We start from the raw sequence: 25,163 nt of genomic DNA on the forward strand, positions 1-25,163 counted from the left end.
AGAGGAGTCTCAGCCGGGCAGCTCCTTGTGCTTTAAGTGGCCAGGAGCCGGCAGGCAGGTGTGTGAGTGCCTGACTCAGCGCAGCCTCACCCCGCCACCGCCACCTGAGCAATCCCCAGCTCCTCCTCCTCTTCCTCCTCCTCGCTGCCCGGGAGCTGAGTGCGGGCTGCACACCTGCTCCAAAGCACCCAGGTTCTGACACTGCAGATGGATGGTCTTTGCAGTTGTGGTTAGAGGGAAGTGAAGACTGAAAAGTGATCTTCCCTTCATGGTTATAGGCACCAAGCAAATGTTTTACACTTTCAAGCATCCTCATCACTTTTTGAGGAGGCCACAATGCTCTTTCCCACAGGTGTGCTGTCAAACTGCAGTGCCTTGTGGGGAGGTGACTGGCAGCAGTCAGGGACCATCTGGTTGCCCAAGACTTCTTTGGCCAAGGGCATCCAAACAGACCAATGTGCATACAAAAGCCTTTTTGTAGCTTTTATTGCTTATAGATGGTACGTGGTCTCTAAGTAAAGACACATCTGAAAGAAATTTTGTTATCCCCATCTCACCTTCTATTCTGCTGTATTCAGGCAGTAAATTGTCTTTCAGCCAAGCAGATTTTGCAGCAACAAATATCACATGAAACAATTCCCAAGTCACCTGTAGAACATGTAAGAGAGTTTCCCTTGTACAGAAAAAGCTTTAAAAGCTCACTCACTTTCTCAAAAATTTTTTACTTTGTGTATCTGAATTAAGATGCTACAGTGAACAACCTCTAAGAGGACATATTAGGGAGGGTGAAATTAATGTTGAAATCAATGTTAATTACTCCTCATGTTCTCACATGTTCTTTATGTCTTCACATTTATAAGACTTCACTGCACAGGAGACTACACATCATGTGAGGTGGTCCCTGCCTCATTGAGGCAGTACACAAAATTAGTACACAAGAAGTAAAAAAATGAGAGTTTGGGTTTTGGTTTTGTCTTTTTAAAATAATCCTTGCTATTATAAAAATTAACAGATCAATCAATTTCAAAATAATCTCATTTCTCTTTGCAATGAACTGAGAACAAGTTGATAAAGGTAATTTCAATGATATGATATAATTTTAATTTCCTAAAATATTTGGCATTTTAAGACATTCTAACCTAAGAACTAGCTCCAACAAATGTCACCCAGACAAACTTTAAACACATTAAAGATGAGTAACTAAAAGATCACAAAAAGCAGTAGTCAAAGGAAGGTAACCCAAAAGGAAGATATTCCTAGAGGATGGCAAAAGCTCAGTTACAAGTCTGCATGCTTTTATCAGTGATCTTGAATATCTTGAAATTAAAAAATAAATATATATATATAAAACAATCACTATTGGTACTGTGTTTCAAAAAGACAATATTGAAACACTGGGGAAATTGAAGAGCTTGAGAGTGGTAGGAACTCTCAAAAAGGGAAAGGCAGGTGCCATATCAGCCAGCAGGACACAATGAAAAGCAGTGTTAATCAGGTTCAGGCTGCATATTGCACCTACCTGGCTTTTTTCCATCCCATTGTTGAGTATGTTTACCCTGTAAAATAGAGTGAAACATCCTCCATCCTACTCTGTTTCATTCCTGGCAAAAAGGCCTAGGAAACCATGACAGTAAACCCAAATATATCTCTAGAAAGGAGCCAGGGGCACCCCATGAGTTAGCTGTTCTAGTGTATTGAAGCAGAACCTTAATTACAGCTGCCTCAGATACGGAGAGACAAAAATCTAGATTTAAACATACAATATTGTACCTGTTACAGTGTTACACTATGCTCTTTCAAGAGTTTCAGGTGTATGAACACAATGAACATGCTCATAAGTGAGCATGCCCACCCCTTCTCCTCCTCCACCCAAATTGCTCTTAGATGCCCTATCAGCTGGGGGTGTTTTTTAGGAAAAAATCAAAAAATCCTTTTCTTCCATCCATTACCTAGAACTTCATTCCATGCAAACAAGTTTGTCACTTCTGACCATAGTAAGACTATCCTGATCTCAACACTAATTCTGCCCTGTTGACTCTGTCTGCATTTCCTTGCAATGGTGGGAGTCTTTCATTAACAAAAGTAAGATAATCCAAAACATTTTCTGAGCTCCTGTGACTAATCTCTTTATGAATCACAGCTCCACAGTGCAAGGCTGATGTTGTGAAAGACTGAGCTTATGACCTGCCCAGTGGAGAGTTGTGAGAGAAGCCTTTGGCTACTACTGTCCCCCAGAAGACCTCTAGGATGTTTGATAATGAGAAAGCAATCTCTCAGGACAATCCCTGCAAAGACCATTTGCCTGTAAGTGTTGAACAGGTATAAAAGGTATGTCTGGAAAGGATCCCTAAAGAGTCTCTTGCTTTGCCCTATTCTATGCAGACAGCTAGCAGCCACTTCCCGTCTTATGAAACACTGGGAGAAATCACAAGGTCATCCTTCAGGAACAGTAAAGGCAGGTAAAGATGAGTGAGACAGCACAGTCAGCAGAAACTCCAAGAGAAAAGTGAAGGAAAGTTGGGCAACATGTCTACTACTTAGGCTGAATATAAATGGTTCTGTGAACAGCAGCTCAGAGAGGATATGTTTGATCTCCTGAAACAAAGATGACCTAATTCAGGGGTATTTTTTTATTATTGGTGAAAACTGTATAAATTTTTTACAACATTGATGCTAACTTAAGAAGCTTATTTTCAAAGATTTGTGAAGACAGTTAAATAAAAATCTCATAGTGGACAGACAATCAAATCAGAGATGATAACCTTCAATAATTAAATAAACAAGACCAGCACAGTGGATTAGTTTTTCATCAAAGAAATTTCATTTCAAGGGATTGTTTTTCTGCCACACAGAAAACCCACCACATAAATACTATTTTGATACAAATTTTAATGTGCCACATATTTCATTATTATCTTACACAACACTGTAATAATTTATATTGAATATGTATAGCAATTGGTAAAGTAACTTGGTAACAAAACTAATAACGAATTTGCTGCTTTGAAGTTTGTTTTGGGTTAAACAACTGGTAAATTCCAATCCTTTTGTCTGAAGAGCCATGTAAATAGGGTGGAGTCCAGAATGTCCTTAGGACGATGTGATTTCTACTGCAAGTATCACCGATAAGAATCAAACGTCTTGACCTCACTGAAACATAGACAACCCAAGAAATACCACATGGAAATTTGAAGCTAGTGTGTGGTGGCTAATAATTCCGCTGCTTCCTCCGTGCCACTGCCAAGCGCAAGGCCTGAATAATCAACTTCTCGTTATTCAGGACATTGTAATCAGTCAGTTTCACCAGTTTGTCAAAATTCTCTTCACTGAAACACACCTCCCTCGTCGTAAATGGGGAGAGGATGCTGGAGACATCGACTTTGCCTTCAGCCATCTCTTCAGGACTCCTTTCCACACCTAAGGGGACAAACCACAGGGAGACTCACCAATAAGGTTTTATTGCAGTATGTGGCTCCTATCAGTATTTACATAATTATAGGTAGAAAAGGAAGGAAGGAGAGATATAATTTGCCAGAGGGAAGTAAAAGTTCTGTGCTAGTAGCACTGTATTCTTCAGCATCTGGACCAAGCCTTTGTCCAAATATGATTTTACATAATTTGACATTTACATCACCCAAACAGCCTGAAGTTAGAACAACATTAGCAGCAGCAATGCCAGACCACTGCTGGGACAACATAGTCTTTGTTACCCAAACTAGAAAAGCACAAGCAGAAAGGAAACCAGATACTCTTGAACTAGACAAAATAATAACCATCTCACTGAAAGTTCAGGAGAAATTATGTCACTCAGAGGATATTATTCAATTAAAACCAAAGATCTCAGGCCTCAGCCTGGGAGATCACTTTTAAATATGTGGAAAAAAACTTGGATGAATGGACTTAACACCAAAATCAGCAGAAGGTTTTTCCTCATCTTTGTTGGCAAGCAGGAGTGCATAACAAGTCCATGTCTGTAGAGTAAAACAGCCTGAGAACCTACCCGTCATGGTGTACATATACTGAAATTTTTGCCTTCATACTGTCTCTAGTAGTTCCTGTGAAATAAGTGCCTATATTCATCTCAAGTGCTTTAAGAAAAGATTCTGGAGTTCATATAGTTCAGACATGCCGACACAGACCAGTTATGTTTGTCAGTGATGAGATCCATGCTGGCATTGGAAAGGTCAGAGATGACAGTGATACTTTAGATATGAAATGGAAAGGATTCACTAGGAAAACAACTTTTTATTAAAATTGCTATCAAAGATGACTCACCAGGAGCTTTATATTTTTTGAAGGTGTCATTTACTAGGGGAAAAAAAAGCACTGTTGGAGCTTGTGGACTGTCAGCCTCCTCAAACACATAGCACTCCTTCAAGTTTTCCCTGTCTTCCTCACTTATCTCAATTTTGGGAAATGGAATTTCTTGCTCTGAGAAGTACTTCGCAATCTGATCCAGAGGCTAGATGAATGAAAAAAAAAACATATAAAATTACTATAATGATGAAAACTGATCCAGAGACCTAGATATTTTAAACTCCAGCAGTTAACAGGAATATTCTAAGGTTTGAATCTTTCTCTGGAAAGACATTACATTTCAGATGGAAACAATCATAACCACACCAGACATTGCAACTTATCTTACTTTCCACATTGCTTTAGGCAAAACAAGAAAATAGTCACTTTCTCTGAACTTGAAAATGAATCCAAGAGACACAGGTCTAATTTTATAACTCGATTGAAACTGGTTCAGAAGGGTAAGGCAAAGAAACTGCAAGAATGGAGAAGGAACACATCAGTCCAGATTATTCTGCATCCTTGTCTTGACTTCTTCATTATTTACCACTCTCCCGATCTTTCTGTCCTCTGCATAATTCGTGTTGCCTGATAATGACTCCCTATTAACAAATACACTTATCAACATATCTTATGACCTCATAAAAAAAAAAGCTTCAACAGCTATATTTACTATAAACCTATGTTTAATTTTATATTATTATCATTATATATGCAAGACTAATCATATTCTTTTTAATTATGAATCAATCTGGCATTAGCCACTACATTTCCCTAAGACTGGTATGAGGTATAAAGGCCAAGACACAGGTTTTCTCATTTAATCTGTTAAAATATTTTCAGGACTTTCCATTGCCTTTGTAATTTGTTCAGTACAAGGATAACCCAAATCAGTAGCAGAGTTTCAGAACACTCTATCATTTTATAATATAATCCAGAATATAATCCATCAGTTTTTCAAAATTCTTGAATCCACTGCTGTGAAGACCATGATGATTTAAAAATGCCTATATCCATCATCTTCTTCTAATATCCTTCTTAGTTACTGAGAAATAAATCACCTAATGACCTAAATAATAAATTAGATAACAATAATCCAATTATCATTCCAGTACTGAAAAATTAGGTGTTTTACCTGACGAGCGCTAGAGACCAAGAGACCATGAAGGAAAAACATCTCAGATACCATGGCTTTTCTTACCAGTGTTTGGGACCCTCCGCTGTAATTCAAATGCAGGATGACGTCCACCTCCCTCTTTGATCTTAAAAGTGGAGGGTAGCTGGTATTAATGAAAAAGCCAGTATCAACAAGGGAGAGCTCATTGTCTGCTGTTTCCATCAGTTTATTTGGGAAGGAGTCTATCACTGTGTCTGAAACAAAATTATTTCTCATTACAACAAATAAAGCACAAGATTGATTTCTCCTCTGAAGGAAGGTAGAGAGTGAAGTATGGAGAATTTTGCCCCTTATTGTTCCTGTCTTCCTTTCACTCTAGTTGCATTTATTTACAGCAGTAAGTGACATGCTACTGCTTTTTTCTTCCCTTCTTCCTGGGCACTGCAGACTGCTTTAGCCCTAAAGGGGAGATCTCTCCTGCTTCCTTAGGCTGAGCTCACTTTATGCACAGGAACACAATTCCCAGATCACCAGATACAATTTCACCCCTCAACAGCCCCCACCAAGATGGAAATGCTATTCAAATCTGGCTTTAATGTTTTCCATTTTTCAAGGAAGAAGTGGCACTTCAGAAGTCAATCTTGTCTCTTCCTCTTTGTTGGAAATCCTAAGTGAATTCCAAAACCCAAACCTCCTTAGAATATTACTGAAAACAGGCTGTTTTACTGTGCCTTTCCAGGTAGAAAATCCTTCACTCTCCAGATACTTGTTATGCAGCTGGAAGCCTCTGATAAAATTAGGATACTGTGCAATTGTTGGGCGTCCTGTTAAGACATCTCGCAGAGTAGAGGAGAGGACACTTGAGGGAGTGCATAGACATGTGTCTACCTCATAGGGATTCACAGACAGAAAGGGTTCTTCTGCTGCAAGATGGAAAGAAGAAATTTATGTTTAGGATAGTTTTCTGAAATTATCAATATTTTAAAAAATGGAGTATCACCATCCCCCACTCCAAAGGTAAACCAAACACAGTTATAAGCCCTTAAGGTCTATGCCACCAAATAAAATTCAGCATTAGACAGTGAATTAAATGACAGCTACCTGCAGGCAGCAGGCTGCCAGGCAGTAAGCACCACCTTCTACTCTAAGCTTCCTCAAATGATGCCCAACCTCTACAGTAGCATGTGGTGGAGGGGAGAGACAAGTCCCAACACATACAGGAGGACAGCACTGGCCTTTCAACAGGACACCTTCAGAATGCATGTCAGTGCCACCCAGCAGCAACACCAGCTTATTTAGGAGACCAGTCACTCCAGGTTCCCTGTGCAATTAACAGCAAGAGCAAGCTTTCTCCATGGGCAGTTCAGTGGAGAAAACAGCCCTCTGCAAGAGCTATTTTCTCTACCCGTGTCATTACTGGCCAAGGAGGACCATATCCTAATTTAACAATCTTAAGATGTGTTCTTGATATAACATGACTTTTATATGTCTTCTGGAGACTGGTTTTGTTGTCTGTCTGACCTTCAGAAAAAGGTACAGCTTTTCCAAAGAAGCACAATTTAGTTTTAAATCAGGCAGAAAAAAATTCTTAGTTGACATCTCTGCTTTACTTTCCTCATCTTTTACTTTCTCACTTTGACAGCATTTCTTTATGCATTAGACATCTTCACAGAACATAAGCAATATATACCAGTGGTGCAAAAAAATTTAAAATCTCACCAATATCTTTTACTCTGTCTCTGGTCCATCTGCACCAAAAATCTTCTGAATCAGCAGCCAAATTCCAGACATACATCACATCTATGGAAAATATACTACTCCACATGCCTGCAACGTGAAAGAGGAAGAGAAGCTGATTGATGGAGTAGCCTTGGAAGAATCTTAATTGATACATACCTTCAGTTCTTCCCATTGGATACTTCCTTTCTGTCTGTATGGATGCCTTTGTGGGCATACTTAGTAGGTATGTCCTTGCTAATGTAAACTCACACCTGCTCAACCTGTCAGTGTCTTCCCAGTGCTGTCCACCACAGACCACGTACTCGCCCATGCCAGCTGTCTCTCCAGTAGACCACCTTCCCCCCTAGGCAATAGTCACCTTGCATATAGCAGATCCGAGTCTCTGAGAGCTTCTTCACCATCCTTCCCATAAAGAACTGACTTCCAAAGTGTTCTGCGCGAATAGATGCTCCATATTTCAGGAGACCAACTTCATAAGGAGTGAACTCCAGCCACTCTATGGCAACAGCAGATCATGAAAAAGCAATACCATGTTAGCTAGCACTAAACAGAAGAGATCCAGGAAGCAAACACTGGCTCATTCATAGCATGCCATTCACCAGCCGTGGCTGTATCTGTACTGCCGGCAGTATCAACGATATGAGGTCCTTCCACACCATGGCAGGGCAGTCCCAGGCTGTGATACAGCAACCTCCAGCAAAAAAGCCCTGGTCTGAATGAAACCACAAGCATTCCCTCAATATAGTTAATCTTACCCCAAAGTATGTGTTGCTCATGCATAACTTGTTTCCTTTAGGGCTCTAGTGCCAGAGAGCTTAGCATTCACTTGGTGTCATGTACTTAGCTGCTCATGTTAAACAAATACTGTGAAAATTAATAGTAAAGGAAATAGTGATTTTCCTGACCCTGGACCCAAAAATTCAAAGTCTTTTCTTTAATTGTTTAAAATAAGACCACGTGGAATCATTGTAAGAATTTGTTTCATTACAAGGTTTTTGCAACAGGATAAACTGACTTTGACAGGTTTTGTGGTATAATTACATTTCCACTTCTAGAAAAATGAAGAACTCAAATTCTAAACACTAGAGAACTTTGGATTTTTTTTTTGTTTGTTTGTTTCAGTCACTATTATCTGAAAACATAATGGTTTATTGGGGCGTTACTTGCAATTAGAATGAAAAGACTATTTTATTATTAAAGATTGTATCTATATCATCTTAGTTTAGACCATTGAAATTATAAATTTGTTAAGAAATCTAAATCATAACCATTACCTCTGAATGCCTGGGCACTATAATTGGACTTGAGGTTGATGGCCACATAGATGGGCAGTGGGTTCTGGCCATTATCCACTGCCTGCCGTTGGTCCGAGAGTCTGTGCTCATCTTTCTGGTTTTGATTAAAAAGGGTTAATGGAATGAGAAAAACAACTTGCACTTCAAATACTATAATGTGAATTATCAGCCTTATCCATTCCAGGTCACTGGATTGTTGAGAAATATCTGCATGGGATATTCCAAACTTGGCAAGTATCCCATAAGAAGCAGCTGCACCTTATATGGGTTCTCAGATTTTGAGATATGCAGAGAAGTTGATTGTAGATTCAGCAAGAAAAAAAAAAAAACATTTCAGGAAAGATTATGCAGCTAAGTGAACAGTAAAGTTCTTTCCTTGGCTGGGTCTTTGCAAAGAATTGATAATATTTTAAGGTATTTTGCATTTTCATGAATATATTCTATTGCACATGACAATTTAAAACTTCATTGTATAAACTTAAACCAGAATGAAACTACTTAAGATACACTATTTTTAAAGTAATAAAACTTCTTAAAACTTTATACCATATTTAGAAAATGGTCTTTCTTACTATGTGAACCATCTCCATATGCAGTCTATACCTAGGTCACTTTATAAATATCTGTCTTCATTTATGATAGAGAAGTAAATTATTTCAAACTTTTAAGTGCCTCTTCTAGTCAGAATATTTTATGCCCAAAGTGATTTATTTACAATTCAAAGTATTTTTTCTCAGGGTACTTCTTTCTTTAAGGAGGAAGAATACCTCTGACTGGTATGACATGGTTCCTTCAGTTCATCAAGCTCTCTTCAAATCCAGAGCAGTGTTTTAATGATGGATCTGAATATATAATATTTAATCAACTGCTAAACTAATTATTTGCATTAGTAGTACTGAATGGCATGCCAGGATTTATTTTCTTCTCCACTGTAGCTATAGAAGCTCAGCAGTTATATGGAAGAAAGGAGTACCTTATCGTGTAGCATGGATTCAATGACAAGACCCCAAAGGTCTATGAAGGAAGTGTTATGTCCTTCTTTAGTCCTCTCCATCAGGTCATTATAATAGTACTTCAGACAATCCAAAGAAAAACAGCAGATCTTGGATTTGGTTACTTGCTTGCGAGCTTCCTTGATTGCGTCCTCCAGATATTTTTGTGACCAATTAGCATCTTCATATAAGTTTGCCATGGTCCTGAAGAAACATTAGAAGAAAATAATGAAAGAGGAGTAATGCTGTGGTTTGTTTTCAGAAAAGTTTTGTGCAACTTAATTCTTACAGGGTTCACAACTAAAAGGTAAACACACTTAAAATAGGCTCATTTCAGGAGCAAACAAAACCTCCAAGCTTTGCTGGTTTGGATATGATAAAATGGGCTCAAAAATTATCTTGAAATTCAAGGGAGAGAAGAAAAGGAGACCCAAGGCTATTAAATAACAAGGTTCCACAATTATTCATCAAATCCGTTTCTTGGAAGGTGGGGAGAATTCTAGGGAGCAGTCACTACTACTCTGCTCTAGTCCTGCATTTGTTCCCATATGTCTGCTAATGGCTTGTGCCAACAAGAAAACTGTGCCGTTTTGGGCATGTCCTTTTATGACCATTGTTACTTGTCTCCTTGAAATCATAACACAGACAGACACACTCAGATCTCCACATAAAACAAAGAAGTTAAAGGAAAAACCTACCATTAAAGTTTGGACTTACATAAAGTGACACACACCTCAGTGAAAAAAAATTCTCCTCTTCCAAACAGGTGTAGAGGAGTGGAGGTACCTAGAACCTACTTGATTAATTACTTCATTTATTTTAAGTATGACATAATCTGCTCTATGCCCACTGGGGGAAGAGTGCACTTCACAACGAGCCACCATAGCTGCAGTCTCTCCAAGGTCAGTAACTTGATGTAATTTGTTGGACTTTCTGTGATAGTATTAATTCCACTAGCCCCAAATACATCTTTTACCAGAGGGAGATGCACTGTAAATCCAAAATGGAAGTGAGAATAACCAGCAAATGGCAGGCATAAATTCTTCTTCCCATCTTTCTTCAATTTCCAGTCTAAAGACAAATTCATTGCATTTAGTCTAAGGTATAATTGATAAAATATGAAAAGGCAATAGAGCATTTAGATGAAAATATCAGGCATAGACTGAGTCAGTGGGGTGGCAAAAGCAGTTAATGAATGTGGTGATTTATCTCTTAATCCGTATGTTTTGTTTCTTTGCTCCAGGTGGACAGAGAGGAGATTGTGGGGAGAATGGGAATGCTTTTTCTTTGCTAAGTGCCATATAAGCTAACGGTGTTGTACAGAGCCAGCAATATTGAGCAGAGAACACATAAAGCTCGTTTGGGTCATTCTCACCATGTGGTACCCGATAAACCTCCGATGTAGGAAATGCAGTCTAACAGGTTGAGTTTCTGGAGGCCCAGCAGGCTGCCATACATCGCTGTGAGTGATCTCGTTCCTCCCCCAGTTGTCGTAATGGCCACCACTGGCACCTGTTCCACATAGCAAGGCAGAAGGAGCAAAAGCCGTGCATGTATTAGACACAAACAACCCTTACTGCAGAAATCAGATAACAGGTTGCAGGCATTGATACAAGCAGGGATGCTACTTGGCATGAAAATGATGTGATTGTTGCAAAAAGCTTGTTTGCTGCTACCTGATTGATGCAAGAGGGAAGACTTATGTCTTGCCCACTCAGATGGGGTGGGAAGCTGCTTACTTAACATATAACTGGAAATCAACCTCACCACCCTGGAATTTTTCTCAAAGTGTATTATTAGAAGCCGTCATAGAAAATACAGGATTTACCACACCGGAGCAGATTATGGATCCATGATTCTGCCTCTAACAATGACCAGTGTCACAGAGGAACACACAGCACCCTGTAATCAGCCAGACCACACAATAGCCAAAGCCTTCCTGGCCCCAGGCCATTAATTACTTTGTGTCCTGAAGCACAGTCATTGGTAGGGTTTCCCCCTCCACCGTCCAAGTGTAATTGAAGAGACAGACTATTTGTCTCCTAATCTTTTCCTGATCTAGTACACCCTTTGCTTCCGATGGCATCCAGAGTGTGGATGCTTACACGCCCCATGGAAAAGGTCTATTTATACCTTTAAAGTATTTGCTTCCAATTTCATAAAGGAATCTGTGTTCTAAAGTCAATGAATAGACCATGAAGAAAATAATTCTCCTGTTCTACGAAAAAACAAAAGCACAGAAAACCCAGAAAACAGATGTTGTTCCTACCCTAAACTCTTTAAGATCTTAAATCTAAGAAATTTTATAAAATAATAATGAGGAAAATCTCATAATCTTAACTAAGATCAAAATAAACTCCAAAAATTATATTCTGGAGTTTACATTTTCTAATCTATTTTAAGTTAAAACTCTAATGATTTTTTTTCAGTTCAAATATAAGTCAGCTAACAAGGTAGAAGGGATATTTACCCATAATTCTGAAGTTGAGCACATGAACAGGAGAGCCAGAGTAATTAGACCTTTTAAGAAAACAGTTTTCTATGTGCGAGGAGAATCTCAGACAGCTGTGTAAAAATGTTTGTTCCAGCTTTCTTGAAAACTCTGTTTCCCATACTATTCTCTGCTCTGAAATCCAAACTAATATTTTTGAATAATATTTTCCACATAACTCCTTTTTGTTAACTGTCAGCTAAAGAGTGTTATTGTTATTGGTATGTTTGTACTTTTCTGATTGTCAGCAACCCAGTCAGGCATCAGCAGTTGCAAAACTTATTACTCAGTTACAGAGGCAGGAACAGGGTCTAGAGTGATACAGCTAAACTAAAATCAGCTATTTCATCTACAACTAGTGATGCTGTAGAACCACTCTTCTTTGCCAGCTTGATGGTTTTATTCTATCCCACATTTTTCCCAACAATACACCTTTTTTGCTGCAGAAACCCCTCCAAGAATTTTTATTCAGATGTCTGTGTGAAAACTTTTGTTTCTTCCTCTCAAAACCCTTTACACATGTGCCATGGCCACCATGTCTCTGTCACTGAGTTAAGGCCCTCTGTTTCCCAGAAAGCATCCCCCAGCTGTTCCGTGTCTGCCCACTATAAATTTTCCTCCTATGAGCAATACCAAGAATAAACAGGAATGGACAGTTTGAGGAGTTGTTGAGAAGTTTTTGGGTATGCAAAGACATTATCCTGCCTCCCCTGCTCTGCCACATTAACAGGCCCCTGCTTCTCTTGCTCATCCCTTGCCCTAGGTGACCAGGCCTGGCCCACACCAGCAGGATTAATTAAACTGGGATTTTATTTGTTTGAATTTGTGAGCCAGGCCCTGATACCCTGAGAGCAGTTGCTACCAGGGACTGTATTGGCTTGCCTCATGTTCTTTCAGATCCTCCTCTAAATTAAGAATCTTTTTCAGAGCAGCAGCAACATATTTCTTCCTTTTCCGCAGGAAGGCCTGCTCTTCCACGCACAGGCTAAACCCCAAGCGTACATCCAGGTCTCCTGAGCTGGAACAGACAATGGGACAAATCAATGCACACATCAATTATAGCTGATTTCAAGATCTGTAGGACAGGTAATCAAAAAACAAATAATCTGTAAAACAAGTTATTTCCAAGTCTGCATATTGATAAAGGAAGGAAGAAAAACAAATATTTCTACTGCCAGCAAGAAATAGCAGTGAGGATGAAGAGGAGTTTCCAAGGTACTTTAGATTTCTTGTGAACATGGAGTCAAAGACAAGACACACAAGTCAGGGAAAGATCACCAAAAGGAGTAATTTCAGAAGTACTTTTTTCTGTATCCATTCCTGTTTACACTATGACATCCTGGAAAATTCAAGTGATGACATCACCACTTGTTCTCAGGTTCTGACAATCCACTAGCAGCATTTAAAGTGAGAGTTCTAATGAGTTATGTGATGGAGCTTGACCTTCAAATCAAGCATCATGCCCTGGTCACTCTCTGCCTTGGGAAATCCAGCCTTTCACCTGTGGCCTGACCGGATTCCTAGATAAGCATTTGCAAGGTTCATCCTGCAAATACACAAGAATATCCATCACTTCTTTTTTTCACGTGTGCAGACACATATTATTTTTTTCCCTTGAGAAGTGTGAAGCACAAGCAAAAAAAATTCAGGAAAAAGGTGCAAACCCAATCAAATGGCAGCTAATGTTATGTGCCTTCAGCAACATAAATACCCTTATCAGTGAGAAGAACACTAAATATTGACCAAATCTTCTGGGTCACATCACCCTCTGGTGGCTGCAAACTCTGTCCTGAAAATAATTTTCACCAATATTTCACAAATATGAATGTTTCAAGGATTAATGCTACTAACCTCTGTTCCCCAGCAATTTTGATTTATCACACAGTGTCATTTTGAAAACAGAATAAGGTCAAATGATTTACGTTACAAAAACCAAACAACTCTTTTAGCAGTAGATTAAAATTTTTCTTGCTTTCTTTCTATATCCCTGTCTGTTAAATTTACATGTCAATATATTTTGTTATGGGCTGAGGCTGTACAGGTAGCTCTCCATTTACACAAAGCTCTCCCATGCTGTGAAAATCCACCTTGCTTCCCTTCTGTATATCACCCAATAGTGGGGGTGCTGTGAAACGTAGGAAGTTTTCAGCTGTACCATAAAACCTCATTGTCTTCAACTTTACCTATCACTGGTGCAATTCTGTCCCTGCAAGGGGGTTGGCAGAGGTGCAGCTAGTCAGGTTTCAGCTCCCATTCTGCTCAGTGAAGCAGAAGGGGCAGAAGCCAGGCTACCCTATGTTTGTTTTGGTGATTTTGCAAAGTTAAAAACTGATAGAATTTATTTCAGTCATTGTGCAGATCTGACTAGTGGCATAAATGGAAAATAAAATTAGTATGTGAATAGTACAGTTTTATTCGTATTTGAGACCAAGAGGCACAGAACAGGCTCATTTACTCTGCATGAAGGCTCACGAGCTCCTGCTGAACTGCACGGTCCCGTAACTGCAGCTGACTTGCACTTACCTCATGCACCACGTGAGCACAACACAAAGCACTCACACGGCATGTGTTCATCTCTCCACCTATCACAGAAAAAGCCTACAGAACTAGTTTACAGTAGTCCTGGATGATAGGACAAAAAGAGGCTATCTTACCATTTTCTTGCTGTCAAGCACAAGTGAAATGAATTATCCTAGAAAATGAGAAAGGTGAAGCTAATTACCACCAAATTTTAAAACATTTCTTTCCTTCAAGCTCAGGCAATGCTCAGACTAAGAGAGGTGGTTCTCAAATAATAAATCATATGGCTAAGGGCATTATTTTTATACAATTAACTGAAGCCTCACTCCCTGCCCTGGAATCAAATTTTCTCTTCTCTAATAAGCCTGTGTGTTTGGGGCAGAGAGCGTGCCACAAGCTTGCATGTTTACACCAGTTCCCAGTGTGCACACTTAGAAGGGGAACAAGAGTGAGAGAAGTTACCTTGTTAGAATAAAATTTTAAAAAATACACACAAAAGAACCCCCAATATCAATATTTAGACAAACTAAAATCTGAACTAAGCTCATGATCTGGATTGGTCTTTTTTCAGTTGTTAGCCATTCCAGTATTACACCAATATTAAAAAAAAAAAAAAAAAAGTTATTTTGAATGCATGTGCATATAACAGTCATTTTTTGTACCTTGAATCCATGTAATCCTAACTGTGGGATGCAGGTTTGCAACGATTTTTGTATTATTGAAGTAATTGTTAACACCTTCTTCCTTAAAAGTGAATATGACAACCTTAAATTTTTTTTAACATTTCTAATAAATAGCTGTACAATTTTATACAGTGATTTTGTTTACTTGGTAACTTCATTTCCAGTGGGACAATATTAAGCACATTTTAAAAATACTCACCTCTTCTAGTATTATTTCCTTCTGCAAAGGGAGTGAATTCAGAGGGAAGGAAAGGACCCCAGATTTCTCTGTTTCATTTCCATCAGCCAGCTGAAGAAATGTAAAAAGCATTGCGTATTAACATATAAAAGGTTTATAATCTCTAGAACTTCTCCACTAAGAAGGCTAGTTCAGTTTACTGGTTCTATTAACTTCTTGTTCTAATTTTGAATAATAACAGACAGAAGGAGAACTTACCTCTTCTGGCAATAGGACATCCAGTCTTGTCTGGTCATTTATGATGCAGTGAAATATGATTATATGAAGGCTGGGGCCAGAGTCCAGCAAAATCTTCTGGCTTCCTTCATGTGATCCTTTCACTGTAAATGTGAGCTCAGGGTCTAAACAGAGAGGCAAGAAACAAGCAGAATTTTAACTATTACAAGCAAACACACATATCTAATAAAAAAACCCAATCCACCTCTATTCTGCACACTTTTTTGTTGAATTTTCCTTATACCACAATGACTAAGTAGACTTCAGGTAGCCAAAACAGACTGAAAACTGATATAAAATATCTTGGTGAATCTGTGTAAATAATCAATATACAGAATTCATAGATTTTTAAAATACTGTAGCTTGCCATTTGTTAGATGCTGTCCATTAGTAAATTAAACCAAGATTTAGATTTAAAGGATTGTCAGTTTAAAGGCATTTATTTGATGGCAGTCTGTTCTGGTTCATAGTATACATTTTGTAATATTAAGATCAATAGTCAAATAATTCTATAAACCCAAAACTCAAGCAGACTACTTGGCATGTGCCCTCATGTCACCAAAACTGAAACAACCTGAAGGCTGTGTTCTTGTACAGAAAAGCCTTTATGTTTACAGAGAGATCATATGCTGTTCTACTGCAAGATCAGGGCCAAAAGACATATAATGTTAGGTCGCTAACCTTTCCTCTCCATGTTACATCTCAGTCTGAAACTTCCTATAATGCAACTCAATCATTGCTACCATTTTCCTCATAGAATTCCATCCATGAATTAACTCAGAAGAGTCATGAGTTTTTGAGATTTGCCTCAGGAGCAGCTTTACACAAGCTACTGTTCATTTGAATCAACTTAAAAACTAGTGAAGAATCCCGCTGTATTTGTTAGAGCTACATTTTATAGACAAAGTACTGTTTTGGTGATCCTATGGTAGCAGAGTACTTTCCTACAATTTGCAGAGACCCCTGTGATACAACTTTACATTTAAACTTAGGTGTATTACTTTTGCTAAAGAAGCAAAAGAAAGAGCCTCCTTCAGAACCCTAAATGTGCAGAAACTTTGTACGTGCTCAAGCCCAAATCAAACATATGAGATAAGATTTCTACATATGAGTTATAAGATAATTTTAAAAGATTCCACTTAGTTAGAAAAATTTGTTTTGAACAAGCGATAAACAAAGAGAACCAATGTAATTTTTCCAAGTTTCTCATTCTAATATGCGTGGCTCTATTTTTGCATCAGTTTAAGATTTGCCTCATAACTAAATACTTGACAAACTTGAATTTTGACAGATACAATCTTTCTGCAAGGTGGGGCATGGCAAAACTAAGTATTATGTGACACAGAGCAACATGCACAACAGATTATTAATTTTTTCAATGTCTGTTATAATGACTGAATCACAACACAAGAACAATAGGCTAATGAAGCAATAACCTCACTTGTGGATTGCTGCTTCAGCTTCCCTGTATCCACTCTAACCTCCAAACAGGAAACCTCACGTGCCTGCAGGAAGAGAGGATAAATGATGATTGAGAGAAGTTTAGATGTCATTGCAAGTGATTCATACTGTTCCCAACCAACCCCTCTGTCTGATCAATGAGCAAGACAATTATTATCTATGTCTTCAGATAACATGAGGGCAATAATGATAGGGTGTTTCTTTCCAAAACTGAAATGAAGAGGAACAACTCATGAGCTGCTTGAACTTGGAGAGACAGTTAAGCAAAGATGAGCTGTGTTCAAATTAATGAGTGTTTTAAGATATGGGACTGTTTTTATGAGCATTGTAACACTTTCTTCATTAACTCCTGATAGTGCTGAGCCTATGGGTTTATAGAAGAAAGTAGGTGGCAGTACTGGCTTTGGGACACAGCTCAAAGTTTCCAGAGTTAGAAACATGAACACTTGTTACTCAGACACAAGAAAGATCGTAATAAATATATATTTTACCACTAGTACTCCATTTGTAATAATGCCATCAGGATAATCCAGACTGGAAAAAAAAAAATGGAAGATAATGTCACGGGTGGGAAAACTCAGACAAATATTTAAGCCTATGGTTAACACATTAGTTTTCCCCCCCCCCCCCCCATCACCTTTGACATCTCTGACTTTAATATTCTCACTCAAAAATACTTAAAAGCATAGGATTAGGTGATGAGCTGAGTTGCAATTTTTTCCATCCACTCATGCTAAACATGAAGCTGGAATTTCTACTCCTGTTGTCTTAAACATTTGCTTTAGTAAACCATGCAATGAGTGACATACTGAGTTTGAGAACAGCTGCAGCTGTTAAATCCATCTTGATTCTTTTAAGCATTACAGAGTTTTATCCAAGTTTTTGTACTTCAAAAACTAATACAACTCCCTAGCTTTCCACAACTTATAAAAAAATTACCATCATGGCAGAAGAAATTGTACTTATCTCTATTAAATGATCTGCAAATCACACATGAGATTGTAACAGATCACTGTATGTATAGATGTGTTTCCACATCTAAGGGCAGGGGTGAATTCATATACTGAAGCCAACAATTTTTATATTCTAAACTATTTTCCCATTGGAAAAATCAAGCAGTGTCTCATTAAGGATATCTTATAATTTACCATTTCATTAAATTACAGATGTAAATTCATATAAAGTCTCAAGAACTCAGATTACTCCAAAGGGAATACATATACATGTAACTTCACAAGGATTGAGCACTGACTCCCCAACCTGCTGCAGAGAGTATGAGCTATTTATTCAAACTTTACAAGCCATGGATTACACATTTTGAGGTCTCATTTAGTTCTGTACTTGATGTATGTATTTTATCTCAGCTGAAACCAGACATTACAATTCCTTCAAAATTAGATAAATGACATTGTTTTTATCCACTTAGAGTGAAAATTTATCACAACAATTAGATTTCAGCATAAACATACATGCTAGTACTCACTCAAAATTGCAAAGCTCTTAAACAGTTTAAAGTTTTGTTTCTAAGTCAGTATTTTCCTTTAAGAGAAAAATATGAACTGGCTAAATACAGTGCAGAACATTCAGGGAAAACTTTCCATTATAAGAAAACATCAACAACAAAACTCAAGCAAACACCTCTTGTCGAAAAAACCCAGTTACACACTTAAAAATTTTGTAAGATTGTTTTTGAAATTTATTTTAAAAGAGTTCAAGGAACATTGGTCAGGAATTGGTAAAAATATACTCAGTGTTTCCACCCGCACACAGGTAAAGGGTGTAAGTGCCACTCAAATTTTGTTTCAAACACAAATTTTTGTACTTAATTACTATTTTGTGCCAAATAGTTGTAACATTACAGGACATATGGTGTCACCATCCCCAAAATACTTCATTAAAAAATTAAGGAAAGCAAGAAATAGCATGATAGATATTAAAAGACAGCCTGAGGGAATGAAAGTGCAAAGACAGGTAAAGATATCTCTTCAGGGAGGTAAACATCCAGTAAAGTGTAGTATTATTTGAGGTACTGGTATCAGCAAAGTATAAAGTTAGGCTCAAAGTTAGGAGATTCAAGGCATGACCTTCAAACAGGGTGGGAGAACTGCACTGTTGTACAGAACAGAGCTTGGAAGGCTCGTGGGAAGACCCAGGACACCTCAGTCATTAAGGACCAATGGCTGAGATGTCTCTATTGGTTTGTCACCTCTGGTGCCACCACTGTAAGGAAGCCCAGCTGGTGCCACTTGTTTGTTACTCCCCATGCTGCTCCTTTAACTTTTTTATCCCAAATTCTAAGGCTTCTGCTGGTCACAGCAAAAGACAGATGCTTTATTTTTTAACTTCTTTTCAACCTGGTGATCCATACCCTTGTTTTAAGAAGAGCAAGGGCACTCATCTTTCTCTGAATTTTAGGAAATCAGCCATGGCTAGAAATATAGCTGAGCTGGGTGCAGAACAGCTCAGGTTGTCAAGGACCTTTGAATATTTTGCCTATCTTTGGAGCACTGAATAACTTCCACTTGTTGGGATTAGCTGACAATTTCTCTAACAACCAACCTCAGACAGCCCTCATTACACACACTAATGCTCCCATTCTCTTTTCCATTACAGTTTGTGATTTGTGGCCTTTTTTTATTGCAGACCTCAGTTTCACTAAGAATTGGGAGCATATTACGGCCTGCAGCAGGGAAAGACAGAGACTCTGGGCATCCGTCCTCACTAAAAGTCTGTTGAAGGCGTGCCTAAGGCTGCAGTGGACTCTATGAGCCCAAGGATCATTTCCCAACACCTGGTATACATCAAACTGCTGCCTTCTTTTTGGATTATGCTTGACTTAAAATGAAATGGGCAATTTTGTATAGGAACTTACAGCCACACAGGTTCTCATATTGCAGTTCTCATTTAGAATAGGCAACTGTGCTCCCTTTCACCAGAGAATCTGTATTTTTTGATACCTATCTACAAAATATGTAGATAGGTAGCTTTCATGTCAGATCCAGCTTTCCCTTCCTTTGGTAGCTTCCATAATGATGCAGGCTACTATTCTGAGCTTTCTGACAACCCAAGAGAAGCATGGGGGAGGGTATTGTTTCAGTAAAGAAATCTGTATTCACCTCAAAGGTTCTTTCTCAACTTAAAACTTCTGCCTTCAGTGCTCCTCCACACAGAAATACAAACAGTACATTTGGCCCTCAATGGGTGGAGACTCAGCCTGAGGGTTTCTCAGCAGTGTCTAAACCAAATGGCTATCATGGTCTGCTGGTTCCCCTTCACATGAGGGGTATTTCTCAAAATAACACAGCAGAACTACAGAAAGGAAAAAAAATACTTTTATTTTCTAAAAATCCTGCTTTTGCCATATTTCAATAATTAATATTTTATACAGCTTTTTGTACACCTATTTACATTTATTTGTGTTAATTGGGCTTTGTTTTAAACATAGTCTTTCACATTTGAAAAAAAAAGGGAGAGGGAGTGGAGATGAAAGGTTTTGTAAGAGTGGTCCTTCATTCTTCTAAGAGTTGTTAGAGATGCATTTCCTCAGCTTGAGACATCTGAAAGATAAAAGAGACCAGAAAGAAAATCAGCAGGTACAGCAAATACGCTGGGGCTCTCAGACCTTTCCTTGGAAACTTAAATTACCTTGCAGGTCACCAGAAGCCTCTTTGTGGCCCCCCAGTGTCAGGTGTGGGCTTCAGTAGAAGTCAGAGGGGAGAGGGATGTTGAGCGAGCGCAGCCACCGAGTCCAGCGGGACCCCGTCCCTGTAGCAACACGGATGGGCTCGTTCTGATGCTGAACTCTGCCAGTGGAGACACAGGGGAGAAAGCCCAGGTTACTACTGATAGTCACCAGAAAATAACACAAAAAGCACTAAAGCACATGAATCAGTAACCTGTGTACAATGGCCTTACCTTTTCTGTCACTGCTGCCCAAGTGCAGCGGCTCTCACGCCAGCTGGGCTCATGTTATGGGCCCAGAAAACATTGGGCAGGCATTTGCAATCCCTTGGCTCGGTTGCTGTTGAAAAGGCACTTGGAGGAAGGAGCATGCCCTCCTCTCTGTGTCGTTAGGATCAAACATCTGGCCCTCAGTGCCTGCCACTGCAGCAGAGAGGCGAGCATTTGCTGGTACTGCAGCAGTGGCGTAAGGGTGAGGCAAAACTACAGAGGGATTCACCTTGCAGTTGTGGAAACCCACTACCAAAACGAAGCTTTTCTTTCATTTTAAATAAAATGTAATGGGAATGGATGCAGGAAAAAATTTTGTACAAGCCCTCCAATGTATCATGAGGTAATTTTTATAACATTCTTTTTGGTAAAAGTAACACAAAACACAACCTTTGCAGTGAGGTTACAGGCAAACAAAAATAGGAGTGGCAAAGCCACTATTATAGGTGCACCCCAGGAAACATTCTTGACCTGGGGTTACACTTCATGTGTGATATTATTCATCTTAAATGCTGGAAAGAAAGAACAAGCTAAAGTAGTAAATTTTGCAATTAGTAAAATCTAGAATGAAGATGAGGAAGAAATTTAAAATTACAGATAAATAGTATCAGGAAAAATTGCTCGTGGGATTAATTATTCATTTCAGAAATAAACTGCCATATTACACACCCCACACCCCCCCCCCCCAAATACTTTCTTATTGTTCCCATCACAATACAGGATTTCTAGAAACTATCCCACATGCTGTACTCCTTGTTATCAGAGGGCTCTCTCCCTCTGCCAATTATCTCTAAACTCTGTCAACACTTCTCCCATCCACCAATGACAAAAAAAACTTGCCAAAACCTGATGAGCTTGTTCAACATGGAGAGGTTGGTTTGGGTCCATAGCTTTCTGGTGATCCATCTCATCTATTTCACCTCAGTTGTTCAGACCCTTCCAGGGCTCTCTAGTTTATCTATGCAATCCATTGTCTACAATTTTAATGGACAAATCCTTTTATTACTTACTCCTGATATCACACGTTCCAAACTGAGGGAAAAGAACACCCTTTCAATATCCTACCCATATCACAATATTTAATCAATTCAGATGTGCTTAGACCATTATTCCAGACTCAGCTGATGGGCAGAACAGCATTGATCACCCCACAAATGCAAGAAGTATGAATGAGGGATAGTAGGAGAAAGGTCTGTCTGCCTTCCCACAGGAAGCCCATTTTCTCAGTCCTACTGTGACCTTACAGGGACATTCCCTCACTTCTAATGCAGCAACTTCCTGCCTTTGCATGTGGAGTTTTTCAGGCCACAACTACTACATTGGTCACTCAGGAATCATACTACAAATGAAAAAAAGTAGATCAGACACCTTCTTGCTGCAGCAACTGAGCCATGACTGTCATGCTTTTAAAAACATCTTCCTTGATACTGCAAAGCATCCTTTTTATTGGTACAGCTCCAACCATCATCTTCCAACCAGTAGAATTCCTACTCAGGCATCACTTGAAAAAATTGTCCCATTTCTGACTATATTGAATACAACTCCAAGAAAAGGCACTTGGCTGCAAGGTCAGACCGAAGAGTTTGGTGCAGACCTGATGGCACACATGCTCCAAGACAAGTTCCAGCCTCCATTCCCGTATGCAAACCCATTTGTGCACAACATCCAAGCCAGACAACCTCCCTCGATCTCCCCCATCAGAAAATAGGATTATCGAGATTTTATGTACCAACTCCATAAGCCATCCTGTAACCTGCAAAGGAAGGAGGACCCTAGAAAGGATATTTGGGATGCCTACTAGAGTTTGCCCATTGCCATTACTGATGTTGTGACACTCCTGAGGTGTGACAGGCACCATTTGCCTTCATGCTGCTGGGCATTTTGCCAGTTCTGGTGCACAGTAAACAACAAACAATCCACCCTGATGACTCTCCGTAAGAGATTCGGAGACTCTTTTAGCTCTGATAGCTGTTTTGTGTGTGAACACTGTGATATCTTTCCTTCTCCATTCTTAACACTGAGCTACTGTCCTTTCACTAGCAAGTTCTTATTTCCGCTGCTGTCAGGAATTCAAGGTGACCACCCACATATTATCCTGCTAGGCCTCCTGAAGTGCCCCAAATGCCTTCAGAAGGTTCCAGCAGTACCATCTAAGAGCAGTACCTTCTCTAAGGTTAACGATACATTCAGTCCAATAACATGGATTGAATTGGTAACAGAAATCCTTTCAAGTGTCTTCCTCAGAGTCATGAAGCGTATTTTGGAGACAGACTAGAATACCCATGGTCCTGCAACAGATTCTCTTTCCAGTTCAGGTGGCAGTTTCCCAGACTCACAGCATGAATTACCTGAAACAAACACTTCCTCCAAACAGTAAAAACTCCACCAACATCTTTCAAGCCTACCAAGTGAAGCTACTGCTGGCTCCTCCAGCTTTCCTGGTTCCTCAGTCCTCAGACTCCCACAGTGGTCTTCAGACCTTACTTTATGCAGAATATTTGGTTCCTTTCTCTACCACAGCTCCCCATGTGTAGCCAGATGAATTGAATAGATCAGCTTATGGAAGTGCGTTTTATAATGCCATGGATTTGAAAAACCAGATTCCCCAAGAAGGGGGTAATTAAGGCACTTGGGCTTGGCACTCCTCCTAAGGGTCAAAACTTCCTGAATATTGTCATTGTCCTCCTACTTCCTTGTGTATCTCATTGATTCAATGAGAAAAAAGAGAACAGGAAGAAGTCGGTGCCCAAGAGGCAGAATTCAAACAGGGAAAAAAAATCACATTTCATATATTTGAAATCTAAAAATATGCGTTCTAAAATTCCATTTTACTAGACTTGAATGATAACATATAGCTACTGCTTTTAAAGACTGCAGGTTTAAGAAGCACTATCATATATGAACCAGCTTTTCAGACTATTTTTATACTGAATTTAACACTTTATTAAGAATTTAGGACTCTACTCACGTGTTCTGCAATGTGAACTCCACTTCCAGCTCCTCACGTGCCTGAAGAGAGGAGAAGAAAAAAAGAAAGATTGATTACTTATTTTTCTTCACAGCTTACATATAATTTTCAAAATATGCATTTAGAACAGAACTTAGGAAAATTCCCAGAATGTAAGAAAACCATAATGTCAGCTGAGGATATTGAATTTTAATATATTGAAAAAGCAGTTGCTAAAACTAGTTTTTTGAAATCTAAATGCTTTATAAGCATGTCTGCATGCTTAAGAACTGCTATTCTGCTGAAACAGACATTTGTTCAGATTTTAATTCCCAACACAAAAAGAATTAGCCTCTTTAATACCATTACAATTAAAAGGGGCTGAAAATTCAGAATTTACACCAAGAGCCAACAAACATCCCAGAAATATTCAGAATTAAGACTCTGGATAACTAGTTCTAGCTGGTTCCATCCTAGATTTTTAGCATGGATATTTGTTCCCAACAAAAGCTAGTATAAAGCAAGCATTGAAGTCTTTCTTAGAACAGCAGCAAAATACAGTTTAAGTAGATGTTTCCTAAAATGAGACACTGTAAAAGGATCTACTGAGATGGAAGGAGAGAATTTACTTTTGTTCTCACCAATTCCATTGCTCACCTGTGGATTCAGCTGAAACTTGACGCGGACAGTACGTCCTACAGTGAGTTTATCTATGTCAAAGAGAACTGTGCAGAGTTCATCATCCCTGGTGACCGTGTCTTCATCACAGACCTTCAGCTCCAGCACATTCTGCACAAAGAGGTTAAGAATATAATGGAGTTATTACTATATCCAAGAGCTCTATAAGGCAGGAAAATCTCAAGACCAGGATTTCTTTCCTTGCTCCTCCAGTTTTATGGGAAGGAGGGAAAAGGAGAAAGGGGAAGAGAAAAGGGCAAGAGATTTGGCATTATTAGATGTCACATTACTGTTAACTCTATATACAAAAAAGAAGCAGGCTTGTTTCATTTCCCCAGGCAGACAAGACAAGCAGGTCGTGCAGAACATTCATGCATTTGTGATAAATAACTGCATTAAGTGCTTCTACATTTATTTTATGGCCTTTGGTTCTAAGTGTATAAAACAGTCACAGATACATAAAGATGGTTTAAAGGATTTTCACAATATGCAGAACTGAGAGATTTTGCTATTATTTTTATGCAATCTTTTTCTTGGG

General features: G+C 38.9%; 1 protein-coding gene across 2 annotated transcripts in view; it reads right to left on the reverse strand.

Moving 5' to 3' along the window:
* Positions 1–2,620: 2,620 nt before the first annotated feature.
* The window catches only part of LOC138111507 (cytosolic phospholipase A2 epsilon-like), a 33,788-nt gene continuing 11,245 nt past the window's right edge, over positions 2,621–25,163 (reverse strand). The window contains exons 5-21 of one of the 2 annotated variants that reach the window (XM_069017428.1): positions 24,605–24,736; positions 23,969–24,009; positions 17,541–17,583; positions 17,030–17,093; positions 15,571–15,713; positions 15,334–15,423; positions 14,586–14,623; positions 12,814–12,949; positions 10,816–10,952; positions 9,422–9,644; positions 8,428–8,542; positions 7,512–7,649; positions 7,133–7,240; positions 6,219–6,336; positions 5,498–5,576; positions 4,276–4,462; positions 2,621–3,417 (exon numbers count right to left, since the gene is read on the reverse strand). In XM_069017428.1, coding sequence (XP_068873529.1) covers positions 3,209–3,417; positions 4,276–4,462; positions 5,498–5,576; positions 6,219–6,336; positions 7,133–7,240; positions 7,512–7,649; positions 8,428–8,542; positions 9,422–9,644; positions 10,816–10,952; positions 12,814–12,949; positions 14,586–14,623; positions 15,334–15,423; positions 15,571–15,713; positions 17,030–17,093; positions 17,541–17,583; positions 23,969–24,009; positions 24,605–24,736 — 2,001 coding nt within the window. In that variant the 3' untranslated portion in view covers positions 2,621–3,208. Of the gene's footprint in view, positions 3,418–4,275; positions 4,463–5,497; positions 5,668–6,144; positions 6,337–7,132; positions 7,241–7,511; positions 7,650–8,427; positions 8,543–9,421; positions 9,645–10,815; positions 10,953–12,813; positions 12,950–14,585; positions 14,624–15,333; positions 15,424–15,570; positions 15,714–17,029; positions 17,094–17,540; positions 17,584–23,968; positions 24,010–24,604; positions 24,737–25,163 lie in introns of both variants that reach the window. The other variant, XM_069017427.1, reaches the window with a different exon arrangement.

This window comes from Aphelocoma coerulescens, chromosome 5 (assembly GCF_041296385.1).
Source record: "Aphelocoma coerulescens isolate FSJ_1873_10779 chromosome 5, UR_Acoe_1.0, whole genome shotgun sequence".
NCBI lineage: Eukaryota > Metazoa > Chordata > Aves > Passeriformes > Corvidae > Aphelocoma > Aphelocoma coerulescens.